Below are 14,768 nucleotides of genomic sequence, written 5' to 3'. Positions count from 1 at the left end.
ACAGCAGGATAGCAGTCATCTTAATCACACTTAAAGATTCTTATAGCAGCTGGCACAAATTGGTTGCCTCTGTTATAGAAAAAGCGTGTTATAGCTGAAGCACTAATGTTAGCTATCTTCGCTGCGTAGAGAGATAGCACAGTGGGACAGCAGACATCTTAAACCCACTCTAGAGCAGGACAACAACACTGTATTGACTGCGTAGAGTAGCAAGGGTACGTGTATTGCACCAAGCTTTGGACTGTGACAGTCAGTTTCAGACAATTGACCAGCAAGGTCACTGAGGAAGAGATCGAATGAAAAGCCAGCTGATATGCAACCATGTTTGACACCCTGTTTGATCAGAGATCTTTGGTGTCAGACTGCCTGCTAGTGAGCATTTTATCTGACAAGAATTAGAGGGGTACAGTTTCATAATGAGCATGAGAAGTCTTTTATCCATATTTAGCTGGTCTAATTTAGTCCAAAGAAGGTCCCTATCAACTGAATCGAACGCACTTTTTAAATCCAGGAAAGCCACAAATAGTTTCTGGTTATTTCACACAGCAATAACTATCAACTAGGCGCGATAGGGTAGCACAATGGTCTGAGGTGAACTTTCCTTTCCTGTACTTCTCTTCCTTCTATATAGAAAGAATTCTAGTTTCAAATAAGTATTCAAAGAGATATGATTAACATAAATAGTGAGGTTTCACCATAAGATTTATTGATTAAACATTATCTTGCAAAGTCCTTATTCTGTAAGATTATTGATGGTTATTTTGTATGTTATAAAAATTCTGGCACAGAACTAATGTAACATATTCATCTGAGCTAATGAAACAAACTGGAAGTTGGAAATGGGATCCTGGGACCCAGGGATAATAAACTTGTGGCATGCTACTCAGGGAAAGGATGTGAGGAGAGCAGGAATATCAGGCCTTTGGCTCTAGAATTTGAGTTACTGCTATGTACTTGTGCTTTATTTTTTTTGTGGCCCCTTCACTGTTGCTGCTATGAAAACCTTCATTCTCCAGCAGGTAAAGTGCTTCCCCCAATCCCAATCCTTTCTTAGTCCTTTGTATTCTCCTTCACAGGGCACGAGGCTGCAGGATGGGACTTCTCTTCTTATTTTGACAATGTCAGAAATAATTTTATTCCTTGATGAAAGAGATCCATTTTTCCTATCCTTAAAAATTACTTTGCAATAATAATTGTCTGGGGTTTTTTTATCTGTTTAAAATCTTACAGTTTTTTCCTACCCCTTCCTTTTCAACATTATCTTTCCTACCAGAAAGGCTGTAAGTAGAGTCCTTGAGCTGGGCAGAAGTTGGCTTCTGGGAGCAGCCTTTCTAAGTTTGTATTTGAGGACTAGGGTCTTTGCCATTTCTCTGCTTACTTGCCTCATGACCCCAGTCCCTTCTGAGTTATCTTGTCTTTCAAAGTACCATATGAACTTGCAGCTGTGTTTTAATTACTCCAGTCTGGTATATGTCTGCTTCATTTTGAATTGTTTCATGGTGAAATGGGGTTGCTATCAGACTGTTTGACTCCAGTTAGTAAAATAGTCTAGGATATATATTTTCTAATTTAACTTGGGTTACTGGGATCATGAGTCAGGCATGGACACGTTTTAAAATAGAGGTAGTATTCCTTGGATTTATCCAGAGATGTTGCCATTGCAGTACCTTGGATCAGTTACAGTTGTGTTGTTTCATACTGGAAACTTATTGGCACACTTCAGTATATGTATTGTTTAATCTTTATTGTACAGTAGTATTCTTTCCCCCATTTTGGCTTTATTTTTTCACATATGAAAGGATTTCCCATATGTTTGTGGTACTTTCCTGTGAACATATGCACTGACTTAAAAAATTAGGAGGTATTGTGGTTCATGAGATATTTGTCCTTTCCCCCACTATATATTGCTATACAACCAATATATGATTTCATTTTGAAAACTCTTCCTTACATTGTCTTCTGGTTAGAAATTCTGAGATGGTCTCCATTACTTTTCAATAAAAAGATATGAAATTGTGCTTTTATTGTTCTTGGGTATTTTGTGGTTTTTGATAGTCCTGATCTAAGCAAAGCAGAAACTCTATTGATATGTAAGCTTTAAATTTGGGTAACTTGAGCAATTGATTCTTTCTTTGGTTGTTACCTGCTTTATTGTGCTGCAGGAAGCAGAATTTTTATTATTCTCTAAGTGACATTCTGCTAGTTTAAGTCTGAATAGTTCATAGGTATCTTGTTTGGGAAGCCATCGTTGATGCACAGAAAAGCTCTGAAACTGAGAATGTGAGCGAAATATCAGATCGGCAAGCCATTGAACAGAAGTATTGGCACTCTTCAGTTGGCGCTTGCTAAATATTTTACTTTGGAATATTTTCTAAAACCAGAATAAATAACTAAGCAGCAGATGGGTCTGTATGAGAGCTTAAGTTATTATTGATCTCCTCCTAAATTCTGCTTTGAATTATTTTTGTTAAGTATACTTTAGTGAACTGTCATGCAGTCTATTATGGAAAGAAAATTGGATTAGTAAAGTGCCTTCTTCCTATGGCTGTTCATACATCTCCCTTCCCTTCACCTTTGGGAACATTGTACTATTCTCCTCATTTTTTCCTCTCGTTTTTTGAACTTTTTATTTTGTCTCTTGCCCGTCCGGTTTTAGTTCCTGAAACTAAAGAAGTGGTGATCCACAAGTACAAGACGCCAATGGTGAGTCATCTGCACTACTTCTAGTTATTTTCAAAGGTTTGTAGTTCTCATGCTTATCATCCTGTGACGTCTGAGCATTTAGATTTCTGTCCATCTTACATTTTAATTTCCCAAAAGACCTGATCATTTATACTTTTATTTCATATAGAGCTGCCAGGCCCCCAGGTGGGAGTGGGGGATCCTCTGCTTTCACAGGCTCTTGACTGCCTGGGAAATTCCACCCCCCAACTGACCTTTTCGGGCCTACCTGGTTTGGGGCCTACTTCCAGTTGGGAGCAATGCTCTGGTTTTTGGGCAAAACTCTATTGTTTGAAGCTGAATTTACCAGAGTTTTGCCCAAAAATCAGAGCGTCACCCCAACTGGAAATAGGCCCAAAGCCAGAAGTAGGCCTGAAAATGTCCAACATCACTTCTGGTCTCCCAGAAGGATGTTAGGAGACCCCTGCTGGGCAGGTAAGTTAACCTGGCAACCCTAATTCCATTGGAAGGTTGTATGTAGGTATAGTTGTGATTAGTTTCGGTAAGAAGAGAATAGAAGACTGAAGAAATATACAAGACTTTTCATGGGCTAAAATTCCCAAAGACCTCATGCTTCAATAATGGTTTTTAAGATGCCATAAGTCTCTCTCTTTCTGTGCGCGTGCAGTGGTCTGACATGGCTATCCCATAAAAATAGGCTTTTGATATTTGCGTTGGTCTCCAAAAGGAGGAATGTTGTGACTAGTGCAGAAAGAAAGACCAGTAGTCTTAAAAGTTTAAATTTGATTTGATTATTTACACTATAAAAATGATATAGTCGTTCCTTCAGGTCCCTAGCAAATAATTTATCTAGAAAATTGAACTCTTGATCTGTCATAGCATAGAACTACTTGTAATGATATTTTTAAATCTCATTTTTCAGCAACTGAAAGGATTTTAAGCTATAAACTATTAATATTGAGAATATTTCATTCCTGAACACACTTGCATTGGCAAAGAATTAATAACTCCATGTATGAATGGCCATGAGAGTGCTTCTCAGTTAAATAAAATATCATTTGACCAATTTGGATCCTCAGGCATAATATATAACTTTAATAATAACATTTTAAAAATATGTTTATTTTAAGTATATATTTGGACAAGCATCATGGCAAAGAAAATTTTGGGGAGTGACAAATACTAATGTTAGTGTTAATGTTTGAGTTAGTGTTTGGAATGTTATCAAATGTAAGAAAGAAATCTTCTGTCTTTCAATTTAAAAGTATATATAACTAATGGGTGCATAGCTGAAATTTAATCCCCCTGCCCCGAATTAGTGATTAGACACCAAATTTTGTAGTAAATGTCTTGTTTTGTGCCTTTTGGAGACAATATAGGGAGATCAGATTATAGACAAGATAAGTTACTAGTGGCTACATTTTGTTCATTTAAATCATCTACTTGGATTGGAGACAGATGCAATATAAATAAGATACTCAGCAGGGTCTTTAGTTATAGTATATATTCCTAGAGTTGCAACTGAAATGACGGATGTACACATAAGAACATACTGGTTCAGCTGTTACTCTTGTCCCTCCTATTTTGCTTCAGGCAAGATTCCTATTTTCTCAGCCCTACACCCTGCCCCCCATGGCAGAAGTATGTTTATTGCCCCCCCCAGTCAGAATAACGAGACAGACACCGAGTTGGATTAAAGGGCCACTTTATTAACTTAACGGCAAGGGCAAAACATGGGGACAGATCAAACCAGGGGTCAAACCAGACCACCTCCTTGACCCGAAAATGGGCGAGCCCCCGAAGCCCCGGGTATGAGCCAACCCAACGGCTCAGACCCGGCCGGCCCAGCAACATGATCACCGCTCACCAAAGCTCCACCATCCCCAAAGCTGTGCAGCCTGGGATGTGGACACTCTCCATGTGCCGGGATCCCACAGACTCCCTGGAGCCAACCTTGGGCCTTACAGCTTAACGGTCCCCCAGGGAAGCCATGCACCAAAAATGATGCAATGCTACGGGAGCTCACCAATCCCCAAAACATATTCCCAACCACAAACTGCCATAGACAGTGCCAAGCCTCTGCTTAGGCTACTGTACCCAAATCAAACCCTAAAACTTGAACCAGCCCTTGCCGCAAGTCGGCCAAAAAGGCCTTGTTGCCCTTCTCCAAAAGATGAACCCCGTCCTCCCTTTACAATTTAGAAATACTAGACTGCATGGAAGGATGAGGAACATAAACCCCAAGCCCGCTGCAGAGGGCTTTGCGCAAGGCCTTGTTTCTGGCCCGCTCCAAACCCGCTGGGTCCCAAGCTGCCCACCAAACATGGCGCGGCAACATGGCCGACCACAGAATAAGGACGCCCGGCCACCTTTAGCCAATCATGGCGATAGCAGCTTGGGCCTGAATCGAAAGGGCCTTCCCCTTCATCAAGCCCAAGTCGTTCTCTCCCAGATGTATCGCCACAATCTGCGGAGGAGGGGCCCTCACGCCCCCGAACAACAGTGGCAGGAGCCCCGACCACCTCATACCCCGGTGGCCCTGCCATTCAATGACGGCTCTGTTGCTCAGGCCCAGCTGCAAACCAACCGGTGTCCGTCGGGCCTGATGTGCCGCCCAAAACACAATACTGTGGCCGCATATAAGGATCCTTTTCCTTTCAACGCCAGCCACAGCACCTAGAAGAAAAAAGCTATTAAAACTATTGAACAAGTAAACTGAACAATAACCTGCAACCAACACAAAAAAAGGGGGGGCGGGAGGGAAGGAGGGCCCCTAACTTGAAGGGGTCCATACCTCAGGGCCGCAATGGCCTAATATAAGGTCGATAAGCCCTGGACTTCCAACGTCCCACTCGACGAATGTACTCTCCCCCCTAAGCCAGTGCTGCGGCTATGGAAGCAGCACCAATCCTGAAGGAATGGGTACCGAATTTTTGATCCCCGAGCCCCAACAGTGCCAAGGCTCGACTCGTGACGGTCCAAAATTGATACTTCGTCAAAGGGGCCTCATCAACATGGTGGAAAAGAGGACTGTCAGATTTGCCGCGCCATTCAATATAATGCACATTGCCATAACCGGGCATAGCTCCCACTCCGAACAAGGCCCATTCGTAACCGTGCAGCCATGCTGCTTCTGATCCGTCTTTGAACGACGGACCCTGAACGCCACTTGGTCACTGGATAATTTAACATCCCTGAACTGCAGGGCCCTTGCGGAAGCATCATTATGGGAGAGCGCTACCAACTCGGACACTCTGAAATCCCTGAAAAAGGCCGTCAACACGGCACCATGGAAAAGCGCCTCCTCATAAACTGACCCACAAACAAGGGCCCATATGTCGTGAAGTCCCCTGAGAATTGATGGCAAAATAGGCCGTCTGCTGTTAACCCGAGGACCAGACTCGTGGGACCAACCTTCCAGCATTTTTTGTATGCAAAAATCCTTAGTCGCATCAAAATGCCCTCGAGCCTTACTCATAAAAGATAACGCCACCATCTGGCCTCTGATAGATTTAACTGCAAGGCCCCGCTCCTTCTGACGAACACAAAATTGCAACAGCTGTTCAACCGGGACAGGCCACACCTCCGGTAACCCAGCCCCTTCCCTAAAAGCTAAAAACTGGCTAGCCGCCCGGTCATACAACCTTTTAGTGCTGGGCGCTACGGCAAGGTGGATTGCCCGGCTAACTTCATCCCTCCAATCTGCCATAATTCTGTTGGGATGCGCTTGGGCACCAGGGCTAACTGATGAAAACGGTCCATCTGTTGGCGAGACAGAGCGTCCGCCACCCCATTACAAATGCCAGGAACGTGCTTTGCCAAGAACAAAATGTTTAATTTTAAACAACGCAAAGTGAAAGCCCTGACCAGCCGCATCACCGTGGGGGACTTAGATGTCAAGCTGTTAACAACATGAATGACGACCATGTTGTCACACCAGAAATGCACTGTGTGATTAGCAAGGGCCTCGCCCCAAAGAAAAACAGCCACGACGATTGGAAAAAATTCCAAAAACGTTAAGTTCCGACATAACTCGGAACCTAACCAATCCTGCGGCCATTGCTCAGTACACCAATGCCCCCGAAAATAAACCCCGAAACCGGTGGAGCTGGCGGCATCCGAAACGATCTGGAGCTCAGCTTCTAGCTGCATATCACTACGCCAAAAGGAAATGCCATTGAACTCCTTTAAAAATGTCTCCCAGACCACAAGGTCCCCGCGCATCTCCCTAGTGACCCGAGTAAAATGGTGCGGCGAACACAGGTTGACCATTCCAGCACAAAATTGTCTCAAAAAAGCCCTACCGGGAGCCACGACTTTACATGCAAAGTTCAAATGACCCACCAGCTGCTGCAACTCAAGTAGTGTAACCTTACGCTTACCCAGCACTAATCTGACATGAGCTAAAAGGCTCACGTGCTTATTCTCGGGCAGCCTAGAAAACTGACACACAGTATCGAGCTCGATACCCAAAAAGGTCAAAACCGTAGTCGGGCTCTCCGTTTTTTCCGAAGCCAAAGGCACACCTAATTCCTTGGTCAAATCCTCGAAAGCCATTAACAACGAAAGGCACTGCCCAGAGCCCGTGGGGCCCGCAAAAAAAAAATCATCCAGATAATGCGCCGTGTCCTGTACCCCAATTCTAAAACGTAATGCCCATTCCAGAAAAGTACTGAACTGCTCAAACGCAGCGCATGAAACTGAACACCCCATAGGCAGTGCCCTGTCAACATAATAACTCCCTTCGAATGCAAAACCTAACAATTCAAAATCCCCTGGGTGCACAGGGAGAAGACGAAAAGCTGACTTAATATATAAAATAATAATAATTGCCAACTCCGCACCCACTCCGCACCGTCGGACTATCTTTACTGCTTGGTCAAAAGATGTATATTTTACCGACAAAGCTTAGATGGGATCGCATCATTTACTGATCGCCCCCTGGGATAAGAAAGGTGATGAATTAACCGAAATTCACCCACAGCTTTCTTAGGCACAACCCCCAAAGGGGACACCCGCAAATTTGGCAAGGGGGGGGGGACGTAAACGGGCCTAACACTCTACCTTCCGCACACACTTTCCTAATCTTTTCCCTCACAATATGCTCTAGACCCTTAACCAAACGCAAATTAGAACAAAAGAAAGAGGTCCGAGGGCCTTGATATGGGATTCTAAAACCATGGGAAAACCCCTCCAGCAGATAACGCGGATAATCCCCCAACAAATCCCTAAGAACCATCAGCTGAATGGGGCTGGGACCCTTTTGCAGGGTGCTGCCCAGGCTCGCCACCCGGCCGCTTGTTAGGCTCCCTTTGTTTTGACCTGCTACAGGCTGTGAAGGCATGAGGCTCTCCACAAAGCGGGCACTCGTGCTTGTACTTACAGGCCTTCCTGGCGCACGCACCTTGGGAGGTAAACTCCCAGCAAAACAGCCGTGGCTGAACCTACTGCCCCGCGATTGCGCGGGAGCCAGTAGGAGTCGCTGTCTTTTGAACAAGGTGGCCGCTATCAGATCTCTCCCCCGCATTCAGCTTTGCGGGCGCCATGAGCTGCAGCCAAAGCTGCTGGTTAATCTGGTCCCATGGGAGGCCTGGATTAACTGCCACCCGCATGCGAAATTGCTCATCGTACTAGAGCCAAGCCCCACCAGTAAAGTCATTATATGCCCGGTATATAATGTCGCGGTACTGAAACAACGGTGCTGCCCTCCACGGCTGGGCTCTGGCGATAACACCCGCATAAATAAGAAAACCAGGTAACCAGTTCAACCACGTTCTATCCACTTTCCGCTGCTTGAGCTTCTCCTTGTCCTTCTCATCGAGCTCGTCCGACTTCTTTTCCAACTCCCTATACAAAAGGCTAAATACATCTACATATTCGCCTTTCAGAATTTTATCCCTGGTCGCAACGGTAAGATGGTCGCCCAGCGGCATGGCAGGATCACCAAACGGCAAAGCATGAAAATCCACCATGCTATAAGGGACTGGTGGGTGAGATGGAAACCCCCAGATCCCGCCCTGCTGCGAAGACCAAGGCGCCGACATGGAAGGGGCTTGCTGCCAACCCCATGGTAAAACTCCCATCGCCGTCCCATGACCACTTGTCCCGAGGCCACTACCCTGACCACTGCTCCCGGGGGCCAAACACCAAGGTGCCCAAGCGCTCTCTAAAGCAGGGGTAGTGGTAGAACTACTTGCTTGTGGAGGCGGTTTACTAGAGACCGCCTGCCGCACCATGTGTGGCACCGCCCCCAAATAATTGGCCCCTACCGCCTGGGCTCCCACAACTGGCCTGGTACATGACGCTTTACTGGGACCCCAAGGGCCCCATGGCCATGCCGCCCCCTGCTGCTGTGCAGGTAACTTACCTTCAACCACAGGCGGCACCACCACCACTGCATCGGGCTCGTCCCTCTGTTTGTCCTCCTGCAGCACTACCGCCTTCGTCCCGCTGCTGCTTCCCTCGGCTTCCTGTAAAATAGAAAGCCGGGCCAGCACCTCCTTCTGAAACGATATGGTGGCCGCTCTACCAGACCCTAAGAGGCCAGTGACCCTCCGAGAAGGGCCGCCTACCCCTCTTGCTTCCTCCATGGCGGTGAGCTGATCCATAACGGCCTGCCTAGTCCTAGTCTCTTCTCCATCATCAGGCAGGGGCTGGTCAGGGAGAGGCCTCTTAGGCGGCCTCTTTGCAGGTTGCTTGCCCTTTGTATTGCCCTGACCCTTCTTAGGCCCCATTTTTTTTAAAGACGGCTGCACTCCTGGCGCACCCACTAATTAATAAAATACCCAGGTGAGTGGGGAGGGGGGGCTCTTCAACACCTAAAACCCCACCACCGCTATTCTCCCGTGCAGGGACAACAGACACAAAATGGCACTAAAAAGCCTCTGGCCTCCACAAGACAAAAGCGCCCCCCACTAGCAGGGCCCACGCACCGCCTGCTTCAACCTGACACAGGGAAAACTCGCGCCAAACCAAGCCGCCCAGTCCTGTGCCGCCCGTCCGACGCTACCGTTGCCGCCACACTGGCCAGCTGTCTCCCGACGCTGCCAGCCACGCACTACACCTGCACGCTGTTTTTTTCCTCACTCCGCAGCTGATGTCGGGCCCAAAGATCGCTCCGGGAACAGCCACGTTGCTCTGCTTCCCGAGAGCGAATTCAAACTGCGCATTTGGGGGCGGGGGCGGCCTTTTAAGGCCGCACCTTGCCCCCACCCAGCTGGAAGATCCCACTGCCTTGCATCCATGTGGGGAGGCAATGAACAGCCCCCAGCCTCAGCGGTCGATAGACCGCTCGGCTGGGAAGGGGGCCGAATTCTTTTAACCATTATCTATTGCTAATTACAGAAATGGTCACATAACTGTTCTAGGCAGCAGAGATATGGTGGCTGACAGCACAGATGCTAGTCAATTAGCCCCATCCATATCTTGTTTTTATTGCCAGTGTACAGAGCTGTTATTTCTAGATCTTGACTCTGAAGAAGAAAGGGAACCTCTAGATTAGTTCTACTGGCACACAAAATATTACATCTGCCTTCGCCCTCAGTTTATTCAAATATGAAGCTGTATGTGTTCCTTATCCTTACAGCTCCTGGTGGTGGATACGTCACCCACACCAAGACAGTATATTACATCCACCAGAACATTTTATATTTCCTTGAGAAGTTAAAGATATCTAATGAAAGGTCAACAGTAAATCTAAATTTTCATTGTCTAAAGTCTGATTATCTCTTTTTCTAATATCCTCTAGGCTCATGAGATCTGCTACTCCGTATTGTGTCTCTTCTCTTATGTGGCTGCAGTTCGTGGAAAAGAGGCAGAAAGCAAAAGTAAACCACCTCGTCCAGTGTCCAGCTGATTCTCATCACTGGGAAATACAGTGGCGTGTAATACTTCTCTTTCTGTTCATGTTACTGGAGCTCATATAACTGTCTCTAATGAAAACTTGCTTTATTTATTACTCTGCAAGTTTTCTTAGAACTCAGATTTAATTGTCCTGTCCCATACTGAAACATAGCATAGCATAACATAGCATTTTGGAGCGGTCAGCATCCCTTCTAGAACAGTATGTGCTCTGCTCCTCCCAATCCTTTGGAATTTTCTTCTTCAACTAGTTCACGTGAGGTTCCACTTTTTTATTTTCATGGGTACCATTGTTTATTTCTTGAGTCTTGGCTTTCAGGTTTTCAGTTATGTGTACAATGGAAATGGCTCAGAGCATTGCATGAATTATCTTTGTTGCTGTTATTTAATGCTTTTGTTTAAGTTCTCATTATTTTCTTCCTTTATACCAGTCCTTCTGACATGGAAGTCTCACTACATGGCCCTTTTTGTTCTTAAATTTCTTCAGCCCATTCTTTGAGCATGAAAGTAAATGCATACACCTATTTAATCATTGCATTTTTAGAGGAATGGCTAAGAATCATGGAGCAGGAAGTATTAGGCAATCCTTTAAAAACTGGCTTGCATGTACTGTACATATTCTTTTAAGTGAGAGACTAATATTTTGCTAACATTCCAGTTCATTTGCATATGCTCATAGTGGTAGCTAGAACTCTTCATGGTAAGCATATCGCATTGTGAGGAAAGATCAAAAAAACAAAAAAACACCCCAATTAAAACCCAGTATTGTGCTATTGGTTAAATCATATGGCATTCTTATGTAAGATCTGGTTGCCCAGAGTGCACTCTGTAGTATGATGTCAGAAACGCATCAGGTTATGAAAACTATTGTGAGGATGCAGAAGTCCGAGTCAGTAGCACATATATCCTTGTTTCAGGTCTCCTTTTAGTCGCTGCTTCTGTCAAACTGTACATGTATATCAAAGAATTTTGCAAAAACCGTGCTACTGTGCAATGAAACCTCCCTTCCAGGTAAAGTATCCACTTGACCCTTTATTTTTTAGTTGGCTGAAAAATTAATGTTCAAAATGTCTTTTATTTTTCATGGACTGTCCTGGACTCTAACGTTAAAAAAGCATCAAGATACATGAAGGGAAAGGATCTGTGCTATGTAATAAACTGTAGAACCTTTAACAGATATCAGGGTATGATACAAGTTGAAGAAGATGTTTGGCAACTACCTTCAGAAATTACCAGGCCTGTTTTCCATGCAGTTTGATCTGTGTGGCTAGTCAATGGACTGTACTAAGCATGAGTGGGGAGATGTAAATATTTCAGTACCACATCTATTTATAGAAAAATGTACAGGTGTCTGAATGTGAAAATAAACTACCATTAAACCATCACTGAGTCTTGTGGTTTGAACTTTAATAGTGGTACTTGCTAGACTTATTTTGAAATAATGCTAAAAACACATTAGGCCACATATAAAATTATTTTAGAAAACAATTCCATCATTACTATGAACTAAACAGGTTTATTGCATGCTGAATGTTGTGTTAATGTCACAGAGACAAAAAACAGAGACAAAATATAAGAATATTTTAATGCTATTTATTTTAGATATAAAGGGCACAAAATTTTCTAGATTCATGCTTTACTATTAGAATAAGTGACTGAAAATACAGAAGTACATCAGGGACAATCTTTTCAGTTATATAGGTAAAATGGGCCAATTATATTCAGAAAAGATCACTTATAGCACATTCAGATTATTTTTCTTCCATATTAGTTTTTTGAAACTGGGTTCTCTTATTAATTCAGTGTTGAAAGTCTTATAGAAATTAACAAGACCCTTGTCATTGCCCCAGTGAATACTTGTCCCTTTTGTCAGGGTTTTTTCCAGTGGGACTGAAAGAGGCAGTGGTACAGCTGCTCTTGAAGAAACCATAATTGGACCCTATAGTTCTATCCAACTACTGCCCAGTATCAAATTTACTGTTCCTGGGTAAGGTGGTTGAGAGAGTGTTGCCAAACAACTCCATGTTTTCCTGGATGAAGCATTTGTCCTGGACCCATTCCAGGCTGCCCTCACAGATGACCTCCGGAGACATATGGATCAAGGTGGGTCAGTGTTGCTGTTATTGTTAGATCTGACAGCAGCTGATACGGTCGATTATGATCTTTTGATTTCCTGCCTCGCTGACATAGGAGTGAGAGGGACTGCCTTGCAATAGTTTTCCTCCTTCGTCCAGGGTCAGGGACAGAGGTTGGCAATTGGTGACACCATCTCCCAGCAGTACCCATTAGAATGTGGAGTACCACAGGGAGTGATTTTGCCATTAGTGTCGTTTAATATCTATATACACCCCCTTGCCCAGTTAGTATGGCGGTATGGGTTCAGTTGCCATCAATACGCTGATGACACCCAGCTCTATCTGTTGATGGATGGCCACTTAGACTCTGCCCCAGAAAATCTGGACCGTACACTGGAGGCCATGGTAGCGTGGCTGCAACAGAGCTGGCTGAAACTAAATTAATCAAAGATTGAGGTCCTGTATCTGGCCTAGGGTGGGATAGATATGGGAATGAGGCTCCCGACCACTGATGGGGCTCCACTGTTGCTAGTGCAGAAGGTCCAAAGCCTTGGGGTGATCCTGAATGCCTCACTTTCTGTGGAGGCCCAGGTCACCATGGTGGCCAGATCTGCCTTCTATTCTTTACAGCAGGCGAGACAGCTAGCTCCCTACCTGTCCACCCAGGTTCTGGCCACAGTGCTCCATGCAACAGTCACATCCAGACTGGATTATTGTAATTTGCTCTACGCAGGCTTGCCTTTGAATCTGATCTGGAAACTCCAGCTGGTGCTGCATGCCTGCTTTCTGCAGTGCCTCTACGGACATGCATACAGCCGGTGCTCTGCCAGCTGCACTAGCTACCCATTGAGTACTGGGTCCAGTTCAAGGTTATGGTTTTGACCTTTAAAGCCCTGAACGGCCTGGGACCAGCATATCTACGAGATCGCCTCTTCCTATATACCCCCAGAGAACTTTATGCTCCTTGGATCAACATTTGCTGGTGATCACTGGCCCAAAAGAAGTCCACTTAGCTTCAACCTGGGCCAGGGCATTCTCTGTCCTGGCCCCTAACTGGTGGAACAAGCTTCCACTGGAGATTAGGGCCCTGTGGGGATTGTTGCGGTTCTGCAGGGCCGGTAAGACAGAGCTGTTCCACCAGGCTTTTAACTAAGGCAGTGGACACTTGTCAATCTGTGGCCTCCCTGATGCAGCAGCCCTGCTGAAAACCTTCTGTTGAATTGAATCGACATTAAGGCTATGTCATCTGTCTTATACCAGCTGAGGGATGTATGGGAGAAGTGGCTGCAGTTTGATATCACCATCTGCAGAATTTGACTTGTTTTTAAGATTGTTAAATTGTATGAAGTAATTTTTAACTCTGTATATTTATTAATTGTTGTTCCCTGCCCAGAGACCATAGAAAGAAGGGTGGGTTATAAATAAATACCAGATAATGAGCATTTTGGCTCTCAATAAAACTCTTGTTTCCATTTGAGGCAATATATTGTATCAAGGATAAGTAAGAAATTATTATCTTATACTTTATTTAGAAAATGTTATGCTGTCTCTCCAGAAACCTGGCCAAGGTGGTTTACAAAAAAGACATACACACAAAATTTTAAAAAAATATTAAAACCCATCATTAGAAACCCAGCCCAGTATAAAAACAGCCCACTGAGAAAATACGTTTCCAGAGTAAGGTAGTATTAAAAGAGCTACCACTTAATTAAAAGCCTGGTAGAACAAAAATGTTTTGGTCTGGTGCCGAAAGGAAAGAAATATAGGCACCAAGTTAGCCTGAAGGGGGAAGGCATAACATAAGTGAGCTGCCACTATCACCGTCTGAGGCTAGTTGGTAGCAGTTTGAGAAAGTGCCGCCTTGGTTGTAGCACTGAAACTTTGAAACTCACACCCCAGGAAAATTAATCTCTATCATTGTCCTCTGCCAGCAGGCAGAGAAATTTTTTTTTTTTGGCTTGGTTTAGTATTCACTCACTAACTGGTATTATCCCTCCTCAGTGCTTATGTGTTTGTGATTTACATTTTTTGTGATTTTGTTATGTTTTATTTAATTATTTTAAATATTTTCTGTATATTTGTATTTTAAATAGTTTTTATGTCTGAAATGTTTAAAGGTTTGCCACTTTGGGGACTCTAGGGTGAAAAAGC

The 14,768-nt window shown here is 44.5% G+C and overlaps 1 protein-coding gene across 43 annotated transcripts in view; it reads left to right on the top strand.

Annotated features, from left to right (window-relative positions):
• MADD (MAP kinase activating death domain) overlaps nucleotides 1-11,927 on the top strand; it is a 137,271-nt gene extending 125,344 nt beyond the window's left edge. For 42 of the 43 annotated variants that reach the window (XM_060261677.1, XM_060261675.1, XM_060261669.1 and 39 more), the window contains 2 exons: nucleotides 2,657-2,703; nucleotides 10,430-11,927. In XM_060261677.1, coding sequence (XP_060117660.1) covers nucleotides 2,657-2,703; nucleotides 10,430-10,537 — 155 coding nt within the window. In that variant the 3' untranslated portion in view covers nucleotides 10,538-11,927. The remainder of the gene's footprint in view (nucleotides 1-2,656; nucleotides 2,704-10,429) is intronic. The other variant, XM_060261667.1, reaches the window with a different exon arrangement.
• Nucleotides 11,928-14,768: the final 2,841 nt, after the last annotated feature.

Source organism: Heteronotia binoei, chromosome 21, assembly GCF_032191835.1.
Source record: "Heteronotia binoei isolate CCM8104 ecotype False Entrance Well chromosome 21, APGP_CSIRO_Hbin_v1, whole genome shotgun sequence".
NCBI lineage: Eukaryota > Metazoa > Chordata > Lepidosauria > Squamata > Gekkonidae > Heteronotia > Heteronotia binoei.
This window is presented reverse-complemented; position numbering and strand designations above follow the sequence as displayed.